Source organism: Scylla paramamosain, chromosome 2 (assembly GCF_035594125.1).
Source record: "Scylla paramamosain isolate STU-SP2022 chromosome 2, ASM3559412v1, whole genome shotgun sequence".
In the NCBI taxonomy this organism is placed as follows: domain Eukaryota; kingdom Metazoa; phylum Arthropoda; class Malacostraca; order Decapoda; family Portunidae; genus Scylla; species Scylla paramamosain.
Genome location: NC_087152.1, coordinates 32,361,817 through 32,386,437, shown reverse-complemented (window position 1 = coordinate 32,386,437; position 24,621 = coordinate 32,361,817). Strand labels below are relative to the sequence as shown.

Genomic DNA, 24,621 nt, shown 5'->3' with positions numbered 1-24,621 from the left:
GAATACCACTAACATGAAAAAAAAGAAAAAAAAACAAACAAACAGAATTCGACCATTCATCGGATCATCATTGTGATGATGATGATGATGATGATGATGATGATGATGATGATGATCTGATGAATTTTCATCGGCCTCATTGATTCCACTGCAGGACAATGGCCCTTCTCAACCCCCTCAACTCATCTTTGTCAAATAGGAATGTCTGCCTTGCCTTCTTTTATCATCCTAGGTTGCCGTTGTTACTCTAATCATCAACAAATCAATAATTCATACTAAAATACTTTCCCTATCGTCCTAAAGAGCTCTTCATGTCTTAATCTTTATCATCTCACTTGCAAATCTTCCTGATTCTGACACATGGCAACGCTGCTACCAACAACCTTCCTTGCTGCATCATATTTATAGCAATATATATATATATATATATATATATATATATATATATATATATATATATATATATATATATATATATATATATATATATATATATATATATATATATATATATATATATATATATATATATATATATATATATATATATATATATATATATATATATATTTTTTTTTTTTTTATTTTTTTTTTTTTTTTTTTTTTCTGATATTTTCTTATCCCGTTAACATACATATTTCATTATCATTGTTTCGGGCTAGTGAGAATACATAAACAACTACGACTACCTGTATCATGACCCTTTTACTAGTTGCAGCCTCTGTTTAAAGATGGACGTAAAAAGTGCAACATAATACAAGTTAATTGGGTACAAGTCAGACCTTCCCTTATGTGAGGTGAAAGGGAACGTCCTTCTGGCCACGGCCACTCCTGTGCTTGCGCGGAATACGTAAAGAAAAGTGGCAAACATAGGCATGCAAGTGAATATCAGAACTGTCCTCTCTCTCTCTCTCTCTCTCTCTCTCTCTCTCTCTCTCTCTCTCTCTCTCTCTCTCTCTCTCTCTTATGTGGCCTTGTCAAGAGAGAGAGTGACAATTCAAAGCTCTTTCACAAGAACATTAGTGATTTAATTACTATTAACACCCAGTATGTTGACCTTCAGAAATATTTGAGTGTGCATCTCTCAGGATTAAATCTTCTTGTGATTTACATGTTTTAGGAGGAAAACGTGACACTTGAAAACTATCTAAATAAAGCTTTATAAATTGTTTTAGCTGCTCAAAATTTAACATTGTGGTTTTTCACTGGACAGGAATCTCTCTCTCTCTCTCTCTCTCTCTCTCTCTCTCTCTCTCTCTCTCTCTCTCTCTCTCTCTCTCTCTCTCTCTCTCTCTCTCTCTGCAGGTATATATATATATATATATATATATATATATATATATATATATATATATATATATATATATATATATATATATATATATATATATATATATATATATATATATATACGCACATATTGCGTCTATATATACAATTAATAATCCGCAACCGAATACGCTGGCTGGTAAGAAAGCATCCATCACTTACAACATGAAAAGCTGAATGTTTGAAAGCACCGACAGAAAAACGAAGTAAAGTAAGTAGGTAAGCAGTAGAGAAGCGGGTGGCAGCGGGGTGCGAGCGCGACAGTTGCTGTATAATCTGGCAACTTGTTGAACTTTAGAAGGAGAGAAATACGTGATAATTGAGAAGTATTTGCTTTAGTTAGTTAATACTAGTGATGTGACATTGAACAGATAACTTAGTAAGATGCAAAGAGCGGTTAGAACCTTGGGAGTGAAGCGTCTCACGTGGGAATGTTTGTGAGAAGTTTAATGCTGCCGCCAGGGGACGCCGCCGCGGCCTCCGCTCCGCCAGTCTACAGTCTGGCGTGACTGGCCTTCAGTTGTCACACAGCAGCGGGAGGGGTTGGTGTAGCGTTTTATGCCTTCCAAAGTATGAAGGAGCCTCCGTCCACTGCGGGATTTTACGAAATGTGCGTAAAGTGAAGAGTACATTGAAAGAATAAGTGAAAGACACGAAGTGGCATCAAACACTGTAGTTGGTGACAGTGATTGAAAAAGGTGATTATGGGCAGGTGGTTGCCGAGGTGAGGATATCCCAGCGGGGAGAGTGAACATGGCGGACCCAGGGAGTTTACCTGAGGCCATTCTCAGCAGAACACCTGAGCTGTGGCGAACTGGCCTTGAGTGGGCCACAAGGGCTTGAAGGGTGGCGCTGGAGGTGCAGGCCGCCAGCAGGAGGACAAGCGAGATGAAGGTGACGGTATGCTTCGGATCTGTGCGAGTGGTGGTTCCCTGCGGCGAAGGAGAGTTGCTGGTGCGGGATCTCATGCAGAAGGCGACCACCCGCTACAAGAAGGCCATAGCTAAGGTAAGGAGCGGGGCCTGACGCGGGGAACGAGCAGGGGCAGGGACAGGCAGCGTGGTCTGGTGGGCGTAGGCAGGGCGAAGGGAGGCCGAGCTGCCCCTTTGTTCCTGATCTGGTCACATCTGGCACGTCGCCCCCGCCGCTGCCCACTGCCCACACCTGGCACTGGAGTGTGGGCCGGGCGAGGGACACATGCCCTCCACCAGTGGCCGCGGTGCCTGGCCTGTGGGGGCGGTGCTGTGCCTGGCACTCGTGGGACAGCAGTGACCTATTTATTTAGCACACAAACCCAGTGGGACGGCATGTTTGTTTGCCGCCAGGGAAGGTGGGGGGAGGGGTGAGGACGAGGCCGCCTGTTCCTACACGGAGGGACGCTGGAGGTCGCTCGATTTGGCGCCGAACAGGATGTGGTTCCGTGACTGTTTTACTCGTACACCACGTCACTGCGCGTCACAGGATCCATCTAGGAGACTTTAACGTGCTGCTCCCGGCCTTGGCTTTGACGCTTTTCCTATTATTATTATTATTATTATTATTATTATTATTATTATTATTATTATTTTATTATTATTGCTGTTGTTTGGCTATTCTTCATAATTTTGTATTATCTGTTTTTGTTATATCTTCCTCTGTCGGTTCATCACCGTGTAGACAGTGATGCAAGGATTACCATGCTGTAACGCCAGGCCAGGCGACCCATATACGGTGTATCACTGACTAGTAAAATGTGACGCGTTAACAAAGGCACGAACCATAATAATAATATTTAAGGTGTGCTACACGACACCACGCCTTAACGTCAACGTCAGTAACGCATTTACAGCATTGCTGCTAGAAAGTTGCGGCAGTGTACCCTAACAGAGATCATTCAGGCATAGCCATGGTATTAATGTTTTGAAACTGCTGTTGTAAGATTATATAGCTGCTAGGAATATAATCGCATACCTGCCATAACAATTTGGCATTCTTATTTTACTTTTCAACAAGTGGTGATGCTTCTTTTCTCCCAAACTTCCGTAAAATTCTTAAGAATCTAGTCATGTTTCGCAGAAGTTATTGACTCATCCCTGTGTATGTGTGTGTGTGTGTGTGTGTGTGTGTATAGACTGCGGGCAGTGTAGACATAACCAAACTATGCATAGTTGCCCGTTCATGTCATCAGTGGCTGTGGTGTGGTGTCGCACAGTTGGAGTCCCCGATGTCATCACGGCGACGCAGCACGAGGGAGGAAGGAGAGAGGAAGTCGAACACGTGACTCACTAGGTAGAGACGCTCAGCCACCCGCGAATAGCAAACAAATACCGACCTTGTTCCTCCTGACATTACTGCGCAGTGTCCCGTGACGCGGCTGGATCCAACGGCCCCCAATGAATGGCTGGAGCGTTCGAGTCGCCCGTCCATGGCTTGGCAAGGCCGCGTTTGAAAACGTAAAAGATAAATAAATAACTAAATGGCGCGGTGGCGGTGGCGTTCGGTTGAGGTTGGCTGTGGTCGGTTAGGGTTGAGTGAAGCACCGATGGCTATAGTTGATAGCGTCAGCTTGGCGTACTGGTGGAGCTCCCAACTGCATGCACAGAGAGAGGGAGGGAAAAAGGACGGGTGGAGAGTGAGTGAGAGGGAGGCGGAGGGAGGGAGGGAGGGAGGGGGCCATCGACCATCATCAGTCCTGCTTCCAACATGGTTTTTGGCGCCAAAACTCCCTGCCTCTCACCCACTCAGCCCCTTACTGCTCGCCACCAGGCAACACGGTGATAAGCAGGCACCCTCCCACGCCCTCACACGACTTATCGCCCAACCACACCCTCCTGGCATTCCCTCACCCCTCCCATAATAGCAAGCTTCCGAATTCCTGTGTGCTAACGGCCGCGTGAGTTTCCGTGAGGGTGGGAGTGTGGCGGGACGGAGGAGGTGAAGTTGGGTGGTGGTGGTGGTGGTGGTTGGAGTGAGGCTTAAAAGAAGTAATGAAATGTGAAACTGTGACGTCAGGAGTTTAAATAACGTTCAGTTCCTCTTACTCGCCAGGGTAGACTGGGCGGGAGGGCGGGCTGATCAGGGGGGAGAGTGAGGATTAGGTGAGAGGAAGAGAGAGCGGTGAGGGGGAGGGAGGCCAAGGAGCCTTGGGAGAGGGATAAGGTAAATTGTAGGATGGCGTGATATTGGAATTTCTGTCTCTTGTTCTGTTTTGGGAAAAATATTTGGAGACATTTACCTGTGAATGTATGTTTCTACTTTCCCTGTCCATCTTTATATTACACCTCACTTGTGTGCTGCAGGTAGGCTGCGTTGGTATGTATGTGGGAGAATAAATAGGAGAGACAGGTGTGTGTGCGTGTGTGTGTTCGGGGGAGTGGGTAGTCTTGGGTGTGGTAATCATAAGCAAGTTTTTTTCCCCCTCGTCTCTCTCTCTCTCTCTCTCTTTTTTTTTTTTTTTTTTAGTGACTTGTGTTCTTTCATTTCATTCCTATTGCTTTTTAACTTGAGAATTTTCTTCTTTCTTTCCTTTCTGCGGGTACCACTATCAAATCTACCTACTCCCCTTGCTACCCTCCACCTCTTCGTCCTTCTGCTACCTTGCTGGGGGTAAAGGGTGGCTGGCTGGTCACTAAGAAGCTGCTCAGATCGCTCTCAAGGACATCACCAGACCCACCACCACTACCAACACAACCACCACCATCACCACTGGGACTTACGAAAGGCTATAGGAGTGATGGTCTGGTGTGTGTGTGTGTGTGTGTGTGTGTGTGTGTGTGTGTGTGTGTGTGTGTGTGTGTGTGTGTGTGTGTGTGTGTGTGTGTGTGTGTGTACATGTTTTCCGGCTCTCATTCTTGGTGGTTTTTGCTTTCATTCGTCGTTTTAGTCGTTATTCTCTCTCTCTCTCTCTCTCTCTCTCTCTCTCTCTCTCTCTCTCTCTCTCTCTCTCTCTCTCTCTCTCTCTCTCTCTCTCTCTCTCTCTCTAATAAAACGCTTAAATGTCTGCCTGCAAACAACATAATTATTTTTGTTTTAGTTCTCTCTCTCTCTCTCTCTCTCTCTCTCTCTCTCTCTCTCTCTCTCTCTCTCTCTCTCTCTCTCTCTCTCTCTCTCTCTCTCTCTCTCTCTCTCTCTCTCTCTCTCTCTCTCTCTCCTCCAACACACACACACACACACACACACACACACACACACACACACACACACACACACACACACACACACACACACACACACACACACCTTCCCTCCTCCTTTCTCACCTCCCTTTCTCTTCCATCACCTGACTGCCGTGCTCGGAGTGAATAGCGAGGCAGGGAAAGGAGTCGAGGCTGCGGCGAAGGGAAGGTGCTGGGGTGTGCTAAGCGATGTTGTGGCTTCATGACCAAAATATTGATGCATGGCTAAGAGGCTGTAGTGCGGTGTTGATGGCGGTAATGATGTTCGGCTGAGAGAGAGAGAGAGAGAGAGAGAGAGAGAGAGAGAGAGAGAGAGAGAGAGAGAGAGAGAGAGAGAGAGAGAGAGAGAAAGAGAGACGGTTTAGTAAGCTGTGTGTGAGAAAATGTTGATGCTGGTAGTGACTGTGATGGTAAGTGATGGTAAGAGAGAGAGAGAGAGAGAGAGAGAGAGAGAGAGAGAGAGAGAGAGAGAGAGAGAGAGAGAGAGAGAGCAGGGTGTTGATATTGTCGATGTGGTGTGTCAGGTTTAGCGGGGGGAGGGGGATGGTGTGTGTGTGTGTGTGTGTGTGTGTGTGTGTGTGTGTGTGTGTTTCGCAGAAGGCGCGTGTCAGCAGTATCAAGTGGCGGCATAGGGTTGTGTGGTTGTTAGCTAGTTGTGTGAACGAGTGAATGAGCGAGACTTGTGTGAGGCATGAATACGTGTATGAGTGAACGAGCTAGGCTTCAGTCATAAGTGTTAAGTTGAAGTGCGCGGCCTGGCGCCGGGAGATCACCTACCTCCAGCCTTCTGTTCACACCTTCTGTGAATAAACACCTGCACTGTTACCTGCGTTTCCTGTGCCCCTGCTGGTCAAGAGTCGAACATGGCGCAGTGAGTAGGATCAGGACAAGGCTGCAGTGGGTACGGCGCAGAATGGAGAAGCAGTTGGAGGCGCTGGCTGCCCTGCTAGCGCGACAGTCGGAGCAGAGTCAGGCTCTGCTAGCGCGACAGTCGGAGCAGAGTCAGGCTCGCGAGGAGCGTTTAACCCAGCTGCTGGAGAGAGTGGGGACACAAGCTCCCAGTCGCACCACGGCGAGCAATGAAGGCGAAACCACAGCCTGCAGCACGTCTACCCAGGGCGCGAGGTTCCCGACGTCCGCCACCATCATTCCTCACTTAACGGCGTCAGCATCTTTACGTGAGTTCGACACGTGGCGCCATAAGTTTGAAGGATACGTAACCCTCGCCAGGATAGACTGTCTCTCCCTGGCTGAGCAGAGGGCGGCACTCGCTGCTGTCCTAGACGACGAGTGGACCCGTACACTTCGCTACGGGATAAGCTTACCGAGAGACGCGGAGTTAAGAACCATCCTCGATGCAATGTGTGAGTACCTGCGAAGCCAGCGCAACATCATCATGGATAGAAGAGACTTCTACTCCCGCGTGCAAGAAACGCAAGAAGGTTTTGACGACTTTTTATGTGCTGTAAAGGAAATCGCCAATTTCTGTGACTTTTGCGACCAGTGCATAAACCATCAGCTGCGTGACAGAATTGTCGTTGGGACACGAGACGAAGTGGCTCTGAAACGCATGCTGGAAAACAAGAAACTCACCCTTGAAAACGCCATAGATATTTGCAGAGCATCAGAGAGCGCTAACCAGTGTAGTGCAGTACTAAGGGGCGGCTCTCACTCTTCGAGCCATGGTGTGAACGCTGTCTCGAACTACAGGAAGGGCAGTTTCGGGGGCTCAAGCCCCACGGGCTGTTATCGTTGTGGCAAAGATTGTCGCAGTGACAAAAGGGGATGCCAGGCAATAGATAAAGTGTGTCGTAACTGCGGGAAAAGAGGGCATTTTGCGAGTGTATGTCAGCAGACAGTGAGGAAACGACGAGGAGCTTCGAGGAGTTCCTCAACTGTCTCTCCTCATCGCGGTGCAGGCCCGAGGCGGGGAGCCAGTGCCAGTGTATACCAGCTCTTATCAGGCGTATACACAAAGACGGTGACGGCACGACCTGCGCCCCAGGTGCTCATTACCGCCACACATCCCGCTGGAAGAGACAAGATTACGTGGACTCCTGACTCTGGGGCCGAAACGACCGTTATTGGCCTCGACACGGCAACACTCCTTGGAATCCCGCCCTCCAGCTTGGCGCCCGCTGATGGTGATGGACTTTATGCTGCCGGTAATCACCCCCTCACCTGTGTAGGAACTTTCTCGTCGCACTTGCAACTGGGCGACAGGGAAGCTGAGACTGTTGTGAGCGTGGTGAAGGAGGTGAAGGGGGCGCTGCTTAGCTGGTACGATTCCATCGCTCTCGGAATCCTCCCCGAAGATTTTCCGGCTCAAATCCGACCGCTACGCAGGGAAGAACAGCACACCGGCAACAGCTCCATCAAGTACCCGACCGCCTCGCAGCCACCTCTATCTACGCCCACAGAAGTGATCAGCTGGCCTCATTCCTACGACCCAACGCCACAGCAGCGTGCGGGGCACGCTGCTGCTGTGATCAAGGCCTTTCCCAGCGTCTTCGAAGCAAAGGAAGGTTTACGTGCAATGGCTGGTGGATCCATGGCCATCGAGTTGACAGACGATGCTCCAGTACAGGACCCAGTGGAGGAAGAGGATGCTGCTACTTCTGGTGACCTCGACCCTCTCCACTCAGCGGTCATCTCAGCGTTATCTGCCACCAATGAGGACGGCGTCCGCTTAGCACCACTCCAGGATCAGACTGTGGAAATGGTACGTGCCGCAGCAGCAAGAGACGGGGAGTACTGCTTGCTCAAGAACGTCATCATCGAGGGCTTCCCTGATCATTGCCACGACCTCGATCACCGCTTGCGTACGTACTGGCCGGTGCGCAGTCTGCTGGCCGTAGACGACGACCTGGTGGTTTACGGGCCGAGGCTTCTTATTCCTCACAGCCTCCGCCGAGAAACACTAGAGCGACTCCATGACAGTCATCAGGGGATGGAGCGCACCAAGCGACGGGCCCGACAAACGGTGTACTGGCCTGGTATGGACAGAGACGTTGAGAACGTCGTTTCTGGATGCTCACTATGCCGTCCACTCCTACCAAGCCAAGCCCACGAACCTCTCTGGCAGGACACGGACACACCCAGCAGGGTGTTTGAGTCAGTTTCTGCAGACTACTTCCACGCAGCAGGCCGTACATACCTCGTGTATGTAGATCGCTTGTCTGGGTGGCCTCACGTGTCTGCATGCTCACGTCCAGCATCGGCTGATCAGCTCGTTCGTGTCCTTCGGGGTGTGTTCGCCGACACGGGCGTGCCTGTTCTCCTGAGGACTGACGGTGGACCGCAGTTCACTTCTTCATCGGTACGGCGCTTCCTGGCTCGATGGGGGGTGGAGCATCGTGTATCTTCACCTCATTATCCACGCTCCAATGGTCACGCCGAGGCAGCGGTCAAGTCCGTGAAGAAGCTGATCCTCACGACCACACAGCAGGGACACCTGGACGAGGATGCGTTCGCTCGCGGGTTGCTGGAACTGCGCAACACTCCGAGGGCGGAAGGGCGATCACCAGCACAAGTCCTCTTCGGTCATCCTATGAGGTCCTGTGTCCCGGCTCATCATCGCTCATACGCTCAGCAGTGGCAGCGCGCTGCTGATGAGTGCGACGCCAAGGCAGAGCGACTGAGGAAGAAAGCGAAACTTCGCCACGACGCGTCCGCCCGTACTCTTCCTCTCCTGCACCTCGGTGGCCACGTCGACGTTCAAGATCACACGACAGGCCTCTGGGATCGCCTGGGTGTCATCGTGGCTGTTGGGCGAAGGAGAGACTACCTCATCAAGATGGGCAGCGGTCGCGTGATGTGGCGTAATAGAAGACACCTACGCCCACACAGACCTCTTGCTCCCCTTCCTGTCGAGCAGCACACCGCTCATGGCGGTGCAGCGCTTCAGCATCAGGGTCACGAGGAACACCACCATCCCGGCAGCCCGGAGCATCAGGGTAACGGGGTACACCGTGGCCGAGAGCAACCAGAGCGTCGAAGCAGCCGACAGCGTAGGGAGCCGAGACGACTGCAGGTGCGGTGGCACCGTAGCACCTACGATTAGTCGTACGTGTTCATTGTACGCTGTGTTTGTTTTGTGTATATGTACCGTGTTTTCTGTACTTCAATCATTGTAACTTTGTTTCATGTGTTACGGTAGCCATAACAAAGATAAGGAATCTTCCTTATGTCTCGGGGGAGGTGTGTGGTTGTTAGCTAGTTGTGTGAACGAGTGAATGAGCGAGACTTGTGTGAGGCATGAATACGTGTATGAGTGAACGAGCTAGGCTTCAGTCATAAGTGTTAAGTTGAAGTGCGCGGCCTGGCGCCGGGAGATCACCTACCTCCAGCCTTCTGTTCACACCTTCTGTGAATAAACACCTGCACTGTTACCTGCGTTTCCTGTGCCCCTGCTGGTCAAGAGTCGAACAAGGGTGACTTAGTACGCACACACACACACACGCACACTCACACTCACTCAACACACACACACACACACACACACACACACACACACACACACACACACACACACTCACACTCACTCACACTCACTCAACACACACACACACACACACACACACACACACACACACACACACACACACACACACACACACACACACACGTTTTTTCCTCATGTGTATGTATAATAGCACTTAGTTGTCTTCATTCAGAGAGAGATAGAGAGAGAGAGAGAGGGGGGGTAAGATTAGGGGATGGATGAGGGAAAGTGTACAGGAAGAAGAGGTGAGAGGAGAAATGGGAGAGGGCTCAAGAGAAGGGAGAGGGGGAAACTGAGAGAGGCCTAAGATTATGAGGGTGTGGGAGAATATAGGAGAGAGGGGAAAAAAAGAGGGGGGAAGACGTGGATAGACACAGAAGGAGGAAGAATAAAGATAAGAGAAAGAGGAAGTGGTGAGAGAACAACAGAGAAGGGTAAGACGGAAGGGGGAAATGGGAGTGAAGGAGAGAAAAAAAATGAAGAATGATTGAGAAAAGAAAATAGAGAATAACGTTAGGAGAAAGGAAAGGAAAGGAGAAAACTGAAGAAGAGAAAGAGATGGAGGAAAGGAGAAATGCAAGTGGAGGAGAGGAAGAAAGACAAAAGGTAAAATTAGAGGAAGAGAGAGATTACTGAAAAAGACGAGAAAGAAAGGCATGGAAGGAAAGAAATAATAAAGAAAACGAAGGAAAAAATGAATAGTTGTGAAATAAGGCAAGAATAAGACGAAAAGGAAAGAAATACAGAATAATAATTTACTTAAAAAGAAATAGAAAAAGAAGCCCTGAATAAAAATGAAGTAAAGAGAGAAATAAGTAGAGAGGAGAAATGAAAGAGACGAAAGAAGGGCGACAGAGGTGAGGGTAAAGGGTGGACTTGATAACGAGGGGAGAGGGAGGGAGCGAGGAGAGAGGGAGAGGGAGGGGACTGTGTGGCATCAGAGAGGTGAAGGGTTGTTATCCAGTCTAAACAATCTTAAGTGTGGTGGTGATGGTGGTGGTGGCATCTCTCTCTCTCTCTCTCTCTCTCTCTCTCTCTCTCTCTCTCTCTCTCTCTCTCTCTCTCTCTCTCTCATTTCCCTATTCTTGACCTTTTCAATTCTATTCTTTCTTTTTCTTCACATTTTTCTCTTTCATCTTTTTACATGTATTCTCTCTCTCTCTCTCTCTCTCTCTCTCTCTCTCTCTCTCTCTCTCTCTCTCTCTCTCTCTCTCTCTCTCTCTCTCTCTCTCTCTCTCTCTCTCTCTCTCTCTCTCTCTCTGTGTGTGTGTGTGTGTGTGTGTGTGTGTGTGTGTGTGTGTGTGTGTGTGTGTGTGTGTGTGTGTGTGTGTGTGTGTGTGCAACACCACTGTGGCTTCCACCTTTATCATCTTTTATACTTATGTTTTATATATATATATATATATATATATATATATATATATATATATATATATATATATATATATATATATATTCTCTCTCTCTCTCTCTCTCTCTCTCTCTCTCTCTCTCTCTCTCTCTCTCTCTCTCTCTCTCTCTCTCTCTCTCTCTCTCTCTCTCAGAAGCGTCTATTCACACCCAAGGAGAGGAAATGCCTAACTATACAAGAGAGAGAGAGAGAGAGAGAGAGAGAGAGAGAGAGAGAGAGAGAGAGAGAGCAAGGGTCAGTTCCTGTAATCGCACTCCAGAGCTGACACCTCTCCCTTTCCCCCTTACTCTCCCCTATCCCCCTTTCTCCTCCCCTCCTCCTCCTCCTCCTCCTCCTCCTCCTCCTCCTCTTTGTGCCGCTGGCAAACCTTACTAGTGAGAGGGCCAGTAGAGCGGCACTTTGCCCCCTCCTCCTCCTCCTCCTTCTCCTCCTCTTCTTTCCTCTCTTTCCTCTTCTTTCACTTTCTTTCCATTCTCTTGTATTTTTTGCAGTTATTTTTCCTCATTATTTCTTTTCTCTCCCAGTTTCTCTCTCTCAAACTCTCTCTCTCTCTCTCTCTCTCTCTCTCTCTCTCTCTCTCTCTCTCTCTCTCTCTCTCTCTCTCTCTCTCTCTCTCTCTCTCTCTCTCTCTCTCTCTCTCTCTCTCTCTCTCTCTCTCTCTCTCTCTCTCTCTCTCTCTCCACCACCAGGTCATTTTATCCAACAGCGTCTCAATCTCCTCCTCCTCCTCCTCCTCCTCCTCCTCCTCCTCCTCCTCCTCCTCCTCCTCCTCCTCCTCCTCCTCCTCCTCCTCCTTTGATCCGCCCAACCCCCTTTCTCCCTTCTTCCCTTCTAACCTCTTCTTCCTTTCCCTTCTTGCCGCTACCCTCCTTCCTCCCCTCCGTCCCTCCCCTTTCCTTTTCACCCCCTCCCTTCCCCCACAAATCCCCTGACCCCTCACCCATATGAGCCAACACCACCACCACCACCACCACTACTATTACCATCACCACCAGACGGGCCAGCAACCACTATCGTCTGCTGCGTGTGTGTGTGTGTGTGTGTGTGTGTGTATGTGTGTGTGTGGTGATTCTCAGTGCATCACCATCATTACCACCATCATCATTTATCGCCATAGTAATTTGAGGTCGTGCTCTATATAACTACTGATAATTATTGTTATTTTTTTTATATTGTGTGTAATTATTATCATTTGCTATCCTCATTGTAGTTTGTTAGCAGAGCACTACTACTACTACTACTACTACTACTACTACTACTACTACTCACACAACCACCATCTTACACACACACACACACACACACACACACACACACACACACACACACACACACACACGTACGTTTCAGCTCGTTAACCAAAGAAAAAGGTGGGTTTTTGTGTACTTTTTGTCTCCTTTTTTTTTTCTTTCTTTTTTTCAGTTCTTCCGTTCACCTTCCTGCTTCAGTCCGTCTATTTCGAGTGGTGTTTTTGTCTCGCTTTTCTTTCTGTTTGTCTGTCTGTGTGTCTGTCTTCTGTGTGCTTGTCTGTGCTTGTTTGGGGCCTTGTGTGTCTGTTTGTGTGTTTTCTGTCTCTGTCTGTCAGCTAGTGCCCTCCCTCCCCTTTCTCTCTCTCTCTCTCTCTCTCTCTGACGTGTGTAAAGCTAAAATGAAGAAAATTACTTCAGTTTACGAGCTGTTAAGAAATAATACCCATATCTATAAAAAATGCCACCCTCTAAATCACTTAGTTCCCTTACGTCACAGTCAACAATGCTTGGCTCAGGGGCTCACGTTATCTCCCCTTATCTGTGATGTATGCAAGTCTGAGTAAGTCGCGCCACTGTCATCAGATTCTCAGGAGTGTTTTTTGGGTACACGTGAAACTGTGACTGTGGCTTCAACTTCCGGAATTAAATCTTCGTTAGGGAAAGAGGAGGAATAGAGGGGTGGGGGGAGGGGAGGTGAAATGGAAGGGTGGGTGGAAAATTATGGTACTGTAAAATGAAGTTGAGAGTTCAGAATGCTAGGATTTATTGTTGTTGTTATCATTTTTGTCGTTGACCTTCGTGTTTTTTTTTATTCTATTATTGTTCTTTTTCTTTTCTTTCTTTTTTTTCTTTGCGTTTTTTTTTTTTTTTTTTTTTTTTTTTGTGCGTGTGTGAAATTATGACGCACGCAGGACAGGATGTAGGAAATAACTCCTTTCCTCGGCATTGTTGGAAGGTTTCTGTCGCTAGAGGGAAGAATTAAGAAGAGGAAAGAAACACGAAAATTAAATGTATCGAAACTATTATTGAGGGGGGAAACAAAAAAAAAGTAACAGGTGGTAATACAAACAAACCGGAAAGCGTTTAAGTAATTATTTGTATTTATTCCTTTGATTTTTGCGTGTAAAGGTAACAGAGAGAGAGAGAGAGAGAGAGAGAGAGAGAGAGAGAGAGAGAGAGAGAGAGAGAGAGAGAGAGTTTTCGCTTAAAAAAAAAAATCAAGAGAAGAAGGTTCCAGTCGGATTAACCAATTTAGTTCCAAAGGTGCCTTGATACTCATCTCTTCAAATAGTCCAAGTCATAGGAAGGTGGAGGAAAAGAACAGAAAAAAAAAGAACAATCCAACAGAGATCCTGGGTTTAGCATGGCGCAGATACAAAACATTCCATTCCTACTTAAATCCTGTACTATTGCTTTGGCTTATAGATGATAGGGTTAAGCAGCGCCCCCGAGAATGTGAAAAGCCAGCTGCCGGAAAGTGTACAGTCTTCTGGAATACTCGCAAATGTGGTTACAAGTGCTTGCGTGTACGTGCCGTGTTTGTACAAAGAAAGGCTGGCAGTGCACGAAGTAAAACATTAATAGTTTGCTACCGGAAAACGTTGAGTCAGCTGGAATAAGTATAAATAAGAAAAATAAAAATAAGTAATAATAAAATGCCACGTATCTTGTGTGTGTTTCGTGTATGAAATAGTTTACAGTAGGAATGACAGGAAACAAGAACAACCTTCCATCACTCACCACTGAAAGACCGGGACAGGAAGAACGGAAAATATATAGGTAGGTACGCAGTCTTTCACGTACTGACGGAAAAATGCCAGAGAGAGACATTGGGAGACGAATGAAAATGTAGAACTACGAGTATAGAGAGAGAAGGTCAGGTCACTGAGGGGAAAGGAAGCGGAAATGATGTAATATGAGACTCAGGAAAGGGAGGTAATGGCAAGCAGAAGGTTGTGTCCAGTGTGTTAGGGGGAAGGAGGAAGAGAAGGATAAGGAGGAGCGGAACTGACTACCAACTGTTGCATTTGAGAAGTGTATCTGTGTGTTGGTGGTTTGTGTATTGTTGACGAGGGAAGTGATGTTGCGTGGCCATGCTCTAGTATTGTGAGATGAAGGTTACAGAGAGAGAGAGAGAGAGAGAGAGAGAGAGAGAGAGAGAGAGAGAGAGAGAGAGAGAGAGAGAGAAACTAGAAAGAACTCATGCACACGTGTGAGGAATGTGCAAGTAGTAAGCAAATCAGTCTTCAGTAATAACAACAACGACAACCACATCACGTACTCCCACTGAAATCAAATGATCACAACCTGACGAGGACGTACTGAAGAACAACACGTATTAGTACATCAGGGAGTCTAAAAATACACACTTGCTTCTTTGCTTGCTTTTATATCTTTCCCTTATTACCAATCACCCTGAGACATCTTTACTTGCTCTATAGCCGCCTCTAGTCTTGAAACTGGGTAGAAATTGCAAAATCTATTCTTTTTCATCCCCTTCTTCCTTGTACTTATAAATATGTCATGTGTTACTTCTGGTGGTGTTGTTTCATATTGCAGAGACAAGGTTAACAGTACATACAAGCGTGGCCAGAAGTCTAGTAACATGCCTACCTTTTGTTTTGTTTTCCTACAGCAATAGGTCCTTTGGTCTTCGAATTATCAGTTACTAAGCTCTGTAGGGAGATAGTCAGGAGAGGGGACCTAAAATTGAGGGATGACGTAAGAAAATAATTGTCAAGGTTACATTTGAGGGGAAGCGTACGTGAGGAAATCAAGAGTAGATCAGAGGTGCTTAAAATTGAGGAGAAACGCAAGAAAATAGTACTCGGCTGATTAATTAAGGATCGGAATTTGAGGAGGAAAAGTAGGGAAATGGAAGTGAATGGATCAGAGGGACTTCAGGTTGTGGAGAAAAGTCAGCAAATCGCGGGACTTAAAGATTGAAAGGAGACGTAAGGAAATAGTTGTAAATGAATCAGAGGTACTTGAGAATGAGAAACACAAGGAAATAGCCGTCAGTAGATCAGAAGAGCTAAGAATGAGGGAAAATTTTTAGATAGTGGAAGAGAGTAACAGTGCGGTACGTTAAGGTGTGGCACGTAAGACGACCGTGACTAGCTAGCTGTTTACTTAGCATAGAGTGCCTACCCCTGTGTGATTCATTAAGATACACGTGCGGAATAACGAAAGAGCAAGGCATGATTATATTTCCTCTAGACATTTTCCTCCCTTTGTAAGTTTTCCTCTTCACATATATATTCCTTTCTAGATATTTTCCCTTACGGACATTTTTTCCCCCTAAAAAATATATATATTTCAGTGTTGTGTGTGTTCTGATGACGAAACACTGACTGAAACCATTGCTGTTCATCCCTTAGGTGAAATTAAGTTATAGGAAGCTGTATATTGGGAAGGCTCTAGCTGTTTATGTGTTAGGTTTGAGTCAAGTTAGGTTAGATTCAATTAACTTGTATAAGGTTAAAAATCTGTTGAGCGAAATGTGGTTTATGATACGTTAGCTTGATTGAAGTCGTGTTTTAGGTTGTACGTGTTGAAGGTTAAGGTAGGTGAGGTTAGGGTATATTAAGGTAACACCGCTGTATGTCTGAAGGGCTGAATACTAAGGAGGGTGGTATGTTGTGACGAGAAAAGAGCCATGGATAAAACTATGCTTGAAAAAAGAAGAGGTATTGATTGAGTTACGGCGTCTGCTTCAGTAGAGAGAGAGAGAGAGAGAGAGAGAGAGAGAGAGAGAGAGAGAGAGAGAGAGAGAGAGAGAGAGAGCAACCTCCGCCACCCGATAAACTGGTGGGATCAAACTCTCAGCCTTCGGGAGGAGCGAATCGAACACTGAACCTCCGAGCTACTTCAGAATTCTTCCTCTAAAAAAAAATAAAAAAAAAAATAAAAAAATAAAAAAAAAAAGGAATGCGGGAGGAAGCCTAAGAAACTCCCCAATAATGACAGTATAGCGCACGTTCTCTACACAATGAAAGGAAGCGGGAAGTAAAGAGAGGCGTAGGAGGAATATTCTACACTAAAATTAAAGGAACAAATCGGAATTTTCAGGAGAGGGAAGGAAGGGTAAAAAAAATAAGGAAAAGATAAGATGTAGGTGGAATATTCTGCTTTAAAACCATTAAAAAAGAGGGGGAGGAAGATATGAATTTATGGGGAAGGCAAGGAAAGGAGAAAAAGAAGAAAATAGGAGGAAGAGAAATATTTTACTGTAAAACAAATGAAAAGGAGGGGAGGGAAGACAGAAGTTTCTGGAAAAGAGAGAGAGAGAGAGAGAGAGAGAGAGAGAGAGAGAGAGAGAGAGAGAGAGAGAGAGAGAGAGAGAGAGAGAGAGAGAGTAAATATTAAATGGTGAAACAAATGAAAACGAAAAAAAGAAAAGGCGAAAAATTATGGGGGAAGGAAGAAAAAAGAGGAAAAAAAAAGAGAATACATACATTAGGAAGTCGCGCGTGTTGAAGATAACAAGTACATAATGTAGAAATGTACGTGTGTGTGTGTGTGTGTGTGTGTGTGTGTGTGTGTGGCATATCTGAGGAACATGATGGCAAGAAGTCGTAGGTGTGTAATACGGGGAGGTGAGGGAGAGGGGGCGCGTGGGGTGGGAGGAGGGGGCGTGTGGTGAAGGAGAGAGGGCGTGTGGTGAGGAAAGGGGTGTGTGGTGAGGGAGAGGGAACGTGGGGAGAGAGAGGGGACGTGGGGAGAGAGAGAGAGAGAGAGAGAGAGAGAGAGAGAGAGAGAGAGAGAGAGAGAGAGAGAGAGAGAGAGAGAGAGAGAGAGAGAGAGAGGGGAGGGGGGCATGTGGTGAGGGAGAGGAAGGGGCGTGTGTCGAGAGAAGCCCAGCAAAGCCTCGTGCAGCGTAATACGTCATGTAATGCTGTAGGAAGTGATGCCGGGACGTAGCGATGTGGGAAGTGTTGTGAAGAGAAGGCCGAGTGTAGCATTGGGGCATGTGTTGTTATTTTGCCATCATCACCATTATCATTATCATCGTTATCACTTCGTAACCTTCTCCACGCACCTCAGTCAAGTGGCTCTCTCCTTCAGGCCGCCTCAGTAAAGCCTTTCATCTTGTCTGTCTCTATCTGTTAGTTGTGAGTGCCGAGTATTTTGCCATACCTAGATTGACTTTTTTGTTAACTCTAGTGTTCCATATAATATCTAATCAGTGTGTGAAATGTCCTATACGTGCATCCTCTCTCTCTCTCTCTCTCTCTCTCTCTCTCTCTCTCTCTCTCTCTCTCTCTCTCTCTCTCTCTCTCTCTCTCTCTCTCTCTCTCTCTCTCTCATGCAGTCTAAACTTATTTAACTTTGGTCCCTCTCCTAATACATGTGCTCTCGTCAATCACAATGTCAAGAATGAATCACCCTTTCTCTTTTGGACACAGGCTTCAATTTACAAGTACACGTTTGGGCTAAGATAAGTAAACAAGCTGGTGTGTTACAATGAAGGTCGCCGCCATTATGAAAGGCTGGTTGTGTATAACGCGTGTGATTCTCCTTTGTGTAATGTTTGAGTTGGACAAATAAGAAAGAGTTTTGCCTTGTACAGTGATTCAAGCAAGATAGATAGCATGTCATATTTGTGTAAGAATCATCTCGTTGTAAGAGGTAAAGATTGTTAATACTGTGATTGCTAATGATAATAGGACACATTAATTCATTTCAGTATTCTTGGATTATTTTAGCCATGAAAAATTTAACTTCAGGCACTAAAACTATTCGATCACTCTTTTCCTGTCAGTGGAGGCTTTCGAAATTAAAATTATACTCTCAATTTCCATTACACCGAATTATGAAGCGGGAGAAAGGTCATCGCAGTGAATGATGGTGGCCAAGACTCGAATATGATTGAATTCATTCGTTTTCTTATGCAATAAACATCAATACTTCTCACTTTGAAGTTTCCTTGTCACTCCATTGCCCACTGCGTCTTTCTGTCAATACATTCAGCATTTATGATACTTAATTTGTCAAGGTTATTGCGGCGCCAAAATTCAAACCATTTACTTTTCTGAAACCCACCAGTCTAACCAATAAATTACTTAACATAAAAGAAAAGTGAGTGTGTAGCTTCTTAACATTTTTATACGTGAAAAGAATACTAATTTTGTATGTAAGAGGGGCTCTGTCCTTGGGCAACAAAATACGAAGAAAAAGCCCACTGAAGGTGCTTATCACATGAGAAGGCAGTCGGAAGACAAGTCCAATATTTGACACATGGATGCCCTTGCAAAGTCACCGACAAATGATAAGTGCATTTTATAATTCTAGGATGTATTCATAAAGTTGCTCTCCATCCTGTGACAGACTAATACCGTTACGTAACCACAGAATGATACATATACACACAGAATGGTACATATATTAATCCTGCTGAGCGAGCGTGCTTACTGCTGCGGAGCGGTGCTGAGAAATGTACAACTGTAATACTCATCTCTCTTACGATAATGCAGGTAATGCGTCGACTCAGGAATGTCCACGTCGATCCCAATCCTCCTGGTGATCCTGGTGACATGAAGGACTGGTGGCTCTCTGCGGTGTGTGTGTGTGTGTGTGTGTGTGTTTAGCAGACTCACGCACCACTGAGTAAGGATGATGTTATAGTTTCTTCTCATTGTTAGCTATTGTTACGTACGTCGTGTGTGTGTGTGTGTGTGTGTGTGTGTGTGTGTGTGTGTGTGTGTGTGTGTGTGTGTGTGTGTGTGTGTGTGTGTGTGTGTGTGTGTTCGTTGTTAAGCTTCTTTCCCAGCTGGTATGTTTATTGTTCTTTACATATTCTCTCTCTCTCTCTCTCTCTCTCTCTCTCTCTCTCTCTCTCTCTCTCTCTCTCTCTCTCTCTCTCTCTCTCTTCTAATGGTAACGTTGTTAGTGGCAGTCCTAAATCAGTTAAGGACAGTTGCACTCGTTATCTCTCTCTCTCTCTCTCTCTCTCTCTCTCTCTCTCTCTCTCTCTCTCTCTCTCTCTCTCTCTCTCTCTCTCTCTCTCTCATTACTTTAGCGTACACCACAGCTAGTTTTCTGCTGTGTGTGTGTGTGTGTGTGTGTGTGTGTGTGTGTGTGTGTGTGTGTGTGTGTGTGTGTGTGTGTGTGTGTGTGCGTGACTCACTATATACGTATTTGCATCAGCGTCTTTTTGTGTGTTTTATTATTACGAGGAAACATAAAACACGACCTTGGATCATTCCCCTCCTCCTCCTCCTCCTCCTCCTCCTCCTCCTCCTCCTCCTCCTCCTCCTCCTCCTCCTCCTCCTCCCTTTCCTTATGTTTTTACTTTATAATTATTAAAGTTTCTTCCCTTGTTCTTCTTTTCCTTCTTTCCTTCCGTCTTATAGTTGATGTTGTTGTTGTTGTTGTTGTTGTTGTTGTTGTTGTTGTTGTTGTTGCTCGTCATCTTCCTCTTCCCCTGCAGTACCTACATTTCAGTGGAGAGAGAGAGAGAGAGAGAGAGAGAGAGAGAGAGAGAGAGAGAGAGAGAGAGAGAGAGAGAGAGATTCAGCTCACTATTTATTTACCTTCCTCCTCTCACGCTAATTGGCGAAAATAGGCTACAGCTGTGTGTGTGTGTGTGTGTGTCTGTGTGTGTGTATGTGTGTGTGTGTGTGTGTGTGTGTGTCCTCCCTTAAGGTCACGAGCAGGAAGGGGAAAGGACGCCCCATCATCTCTGCCTGTAATGGATTGGGGAGCGAAAGGGCAGCAGAGGTAATGGGGGAAAAATGCTGCTCTCCCTTCTGCTTTTAATTTAATTTCCTTCTCTTGAATACACACACACACACACACACACACACACACACACACACACACACACACACACACACACACACACACACACACACACACACACACACACACACACACACAGAGAGAGAGACCTGGAAACCAATATTCGAATGCGGAAGAAACTGTCAGAGAGAGAGAGAGAGAGAGAGAGAGAGAGAGAGAGAGAGAGAGAGAGAGAGAGAGAGAGAGAGAGAGAGAGAGAGATAATAGAATACTACACTACTACGATACACAGCATTCCAAATAAAGTGACAAAAATAGACTGTGCTACTTATCAATGCATCCTTCCTTATCAGTGTGAATCTTGCTCTCTGTCTGCCTGTCTGTCTGTCTGCCTCTACCTATGTCTCTGTCAGTTAGCGCGTCTCTGTTTGCATGTCAGTCTGTTTATCTACCTGTCTCTGTGTTTGTATTCATGTTTGCCAGTCTGCCTGCCCGTGTGTGTGTGTGTGTGTGTGTGTGTGTGTGTGTGATTGGTGTGAATGAGGAAGAAGGCTATTGGTCAGTTTTGCGTGCAGGTGGACGGGAGATGGATACTCTGCTCTTATTAGTGGAGAGAGAGAGAGAGAGAGAGAGAGAGAGAGAGAGAGAGAGAGAGAGAGAGAGAGAGAGAGAGAGAGAGAGAGAGAGAGAGAAAGGGGATGGTGAAGTGCTGACGTTCGTGTGACCACAAACCGTAATGGGAGAGAGAGAGAGAGAGAGAGAGAGAGAGAGAGAGAGAGAGAGAGAGAGAGAGAGAGAGAGAGAGAGAGTTACTACGTCTTCTCTCTCTCTCTCTCTCTCTCTCTCTCTCTCTCTCTCTCTCTCTCTCTCTCTCTCTCTCTCTCTCTCTCTCTCTCTCTCTCTCTCTCTCTCTCTTTACCTACAGGCTGCAGTAGAGTAATTCCACTAATAGAAACTCTTATCATAAACCCTTTACTGCTACTGCTGTTGCTGACGCTGCCACCACCACCACCACCACCACCACCACCAGCATGACTACTATGCTACTGCCACTAATACCACTAATTTCACGTTCATTAGCTTCATTGTGGAAATTGCTTTTGAAAGAGAGAGAGAGAGAGAGAGAGAGAGAGAGAGAGAGAGAGAGAGAGAGAGAGAGAGAGAGAGAGAGAGAGAGAGAGAGAGAGAATACTGCATAAAAGAACAAAACATCTGACTTGTGTATTAGAAGGAAAGCTACACCGAAAGACGACAGCTATATAAAATAACAAAACCAAGAGGAAAAAGAAGGAAATGTTGGGAGGAAAAAAATATATATATATATAACAGAGACAAAAAGCCAGTCAGCCATTCAAGTCCTAGTATCATTCGTGGACTGAGGGAAAGGGGTGGTGGTGATAGCTGAGGGGGGAGTGGCAGGGGTGTTGTGGGACGACTGGGTTACCATGACGACCAGTAAACACAGTCTCTCCAAGCCCGACGCCGCCCCACATAGGCAGCCAGGTGGAGGGGCGGCGGGGCTACTTACTTACTACCTGCCTGCACCACACACACACACACACACACACACATCCACGCCCGCCAGGTATCCATCCATCCAGAGTCCACCTCCAGTCCACTTTCATCTCCACTCGACTCCACTTTTAGTCTTCGTGGTCACCCGTTAGCTGTATCTCTTTCCGTCTTTCCTTCCTTACTTCCTTCCTTCCTTCGTTTCCGTTATTGCTATTTTCGTTTTCCTTCACTGTGATCTTTCCTGCTGGATTGTTCTAGGAAGGTAGGGAGGTTTCTCTCTCTCTCTCTCTCTCTCTCTCTCTCTCTCTCTCTCTCTCTCTCTCTCTCTCTCTCTCTCTCTCTCTCTCTCTCTCTCTCACGTATTTTTGTTCTAATGGAGGTCTGGTGTTGGTGTTATGTGGTTGTTGTTGTTGTTGTTGTTGTTGTTGTTGTTAGTGGTGGTGGTGGTGGATGAATTTTTGTGGTGGGCGTTTGTTTATTCACTTACAGCCGGTCATTAAGTAATTAGAGAGAGAAAGAAAGAAAGAAAGAAAGAGAGAGAGAGAGAGAGAGAGAGAGAGAGAGGGGGAGGATAATTGCTGTATAACGATTAAATATACGGATGAACAAATAAAAATAGATAAATAAATAAATGAATATGGAAAAAAAAGCAGTGTCCTATTGAACCTAAGAATTATGCTGAAGATAATCAAAATAATAATACAAAACGAACAAAGAAATCAATCAATGCACGCCACACACACACACACACACACACACACACACACACACACACACACACACACACACACACACACACACACACACACACAAATAGAATCAATATTTTCGGTCAGGATATATATAAAAGCGATGGACAAAGACAGACAAAGAAAGAAAGAGGAGGAAAAAAAAAGAGGGGAAAAAAACACTGAATCAATAATGTCTATCGGTAAGCAAATAAACAGATTAAAAAAAATGTAAGGAGGAGAAAGAGATTGTACGGAGGTGAGATAGATAAACGCATGAACGAAGGGAAAGTGGTAGGAAGCAAATAGCAAATATAAACGAGGCATGGAAGGAAAAATAAATAAATGAAGGTCAGACGGAATGATTAAGTAGAAGGGAGCGAGAGAGAGAGAGAGAGAGGGAGAGAGACACACTGGGAGAAAGAAAATAATCGATAATTGGGTTCGATTTTCGTGACGTGAGATTGACAAACGTGAGGACAGACGGCTGCCCACCAGGTGACTTAGCTCTCCCTCTCTCTCACTCCCTCCCTCTCCCACTCTCTACTTTCCCTCTCCCTCCCTCTCTCCCTCTCTCTCCTCCTCTCCCTCTCCTTACTCTTATAGTCCTCGTCCAGCCCAGGTTGTAGGTAGATTACTGCTGCTAATTCTCTCTCTCTCTCTCTCTCTCTCTCTCTCTCTCTCTCTCTCTCTCTCTCTCTCTCTCTCTCTCTCTCTCTCTCTCTCTCTCTCTCTCTCTCTCTCTCTCTCTGGACCCGGAACATCTCCAGCTGTTACCAAAACTACCGCCGCCGCCACCACCACCACCACCACCACCACCACCACCACCACTGCAATCATCGCCACCATTATCGTCATGAACACCATTCACTCAGCCTCAACACTACTCTCCTCCTCCTCCTCCTCCTCCTCCTCCTCCTCCTCCTCCTCCTCCTCCTCCTCCTCCTCCTCCTCCTCCTCCTCCTCCTCCTCCTCTCATAATAATCACCGCAACCAGTCTTACGAGAGAGAGAGAGAGAGAGAGAGAGAGAGAGAGAGAGAGAGAGAGAGAGAGAGAGAGAGAGAGAGAGAGAGCGCATCCCACACAAAGGGACAGAGAAGGGTTGGTTATAGTCCTATTAGAAGAGTACGTTAATAGAGACTAAAGGATGCTAGTTTGGAGTCCTGGGGCATAAAGAAAGGATAGGGAGGAGGAGAAAGAACAGCAGCAGACCTGTTAGCCCTTCATAGGCTGTTTGTGAAGGAGGAGGAGGAGGAGGAAGATGATAACGTACATTCCTTAGTAAAGAGATGAGAGTTTAAAATTTGAAGAAAGGACAAAAGGAGGAAGAGGGAGAGGAAGAAAGAGTATTTAACGTAAGTATTAACTAGAGACGGACTTAAAATCTGAAGGAAGGACAAGAAGAGGAGGAAGATGGGGGAGAAGAAAGAATCACGCTAAAACAACTGTAGATGACAGGAGTGAGAGAAAGAAGGGAGAGTGAAGAAAGGAAGGTTGCGCAAGAAAACGAAAGAATAAGAAAGAGAGAAAGAGGGATTAGGAGGAGGAATATGGTACGGCAAAACAAATGAAGGGCGGGAGGGAAAGGAGTGAAAAAGATATACGGAGAAGGAGTAGAAGGGAATAAAAAAAATATCATACGGTAAAACAAATGAATGACAGGAGAGAAAGGATTTATGACCGAGGGATGGCTTGGGTAGGGGGCGGGAAATAAAGCATAAGGAAGGGGAGGAGAGAATGGAATATGCTAAGCGAGGAAAGGGGAGGTGGAAGAGGAAGGGAAAGAACATTCTACGCTTACACAAATTAGTAACAGAAGAGGAAGGATTTGACGGAGGAAAACACGAGAGAGGGGAAAAAAAGAGAGAGAGAATATGAGGAGGAAGGAAGGGGAGGATAGAATAGTATATGCTAAACGAGGAAGGGGGAAAGGAGGGGAGGGGAAGGGAAAGAGAGGATGTTGAATATACTGTGCTGACTGATAGA

At 46.1% G+C, this 24,621-nt stretch overlaps 1 protein-coding gene across 1 annotated transcript in view; it reads left to right on the top strand.

Annotated features, from left to right (window-relative positions):
* Positions 1-1,791: 1,791 nt before the first annotated feature.
* The window catches only part of LOC135113598 (partitioning defective 3 homolog), a 95,884-nt gene continuing 73,054 nt past the window's right edge, over positions 1,792-24,621 (top strand). Inside the window, exon 1 of the mRNA XM_064028993.1 lies at positions 1,792-2,337. Coding sequence (XP_063885063.1) covers positions 2,218-2,337 — 120 coding nt within the window. The 5' untranslated portion in view covers positions 1,792-2,217. The remainder of the gene's footprint in view (positions 2,338-24,621) is intronic.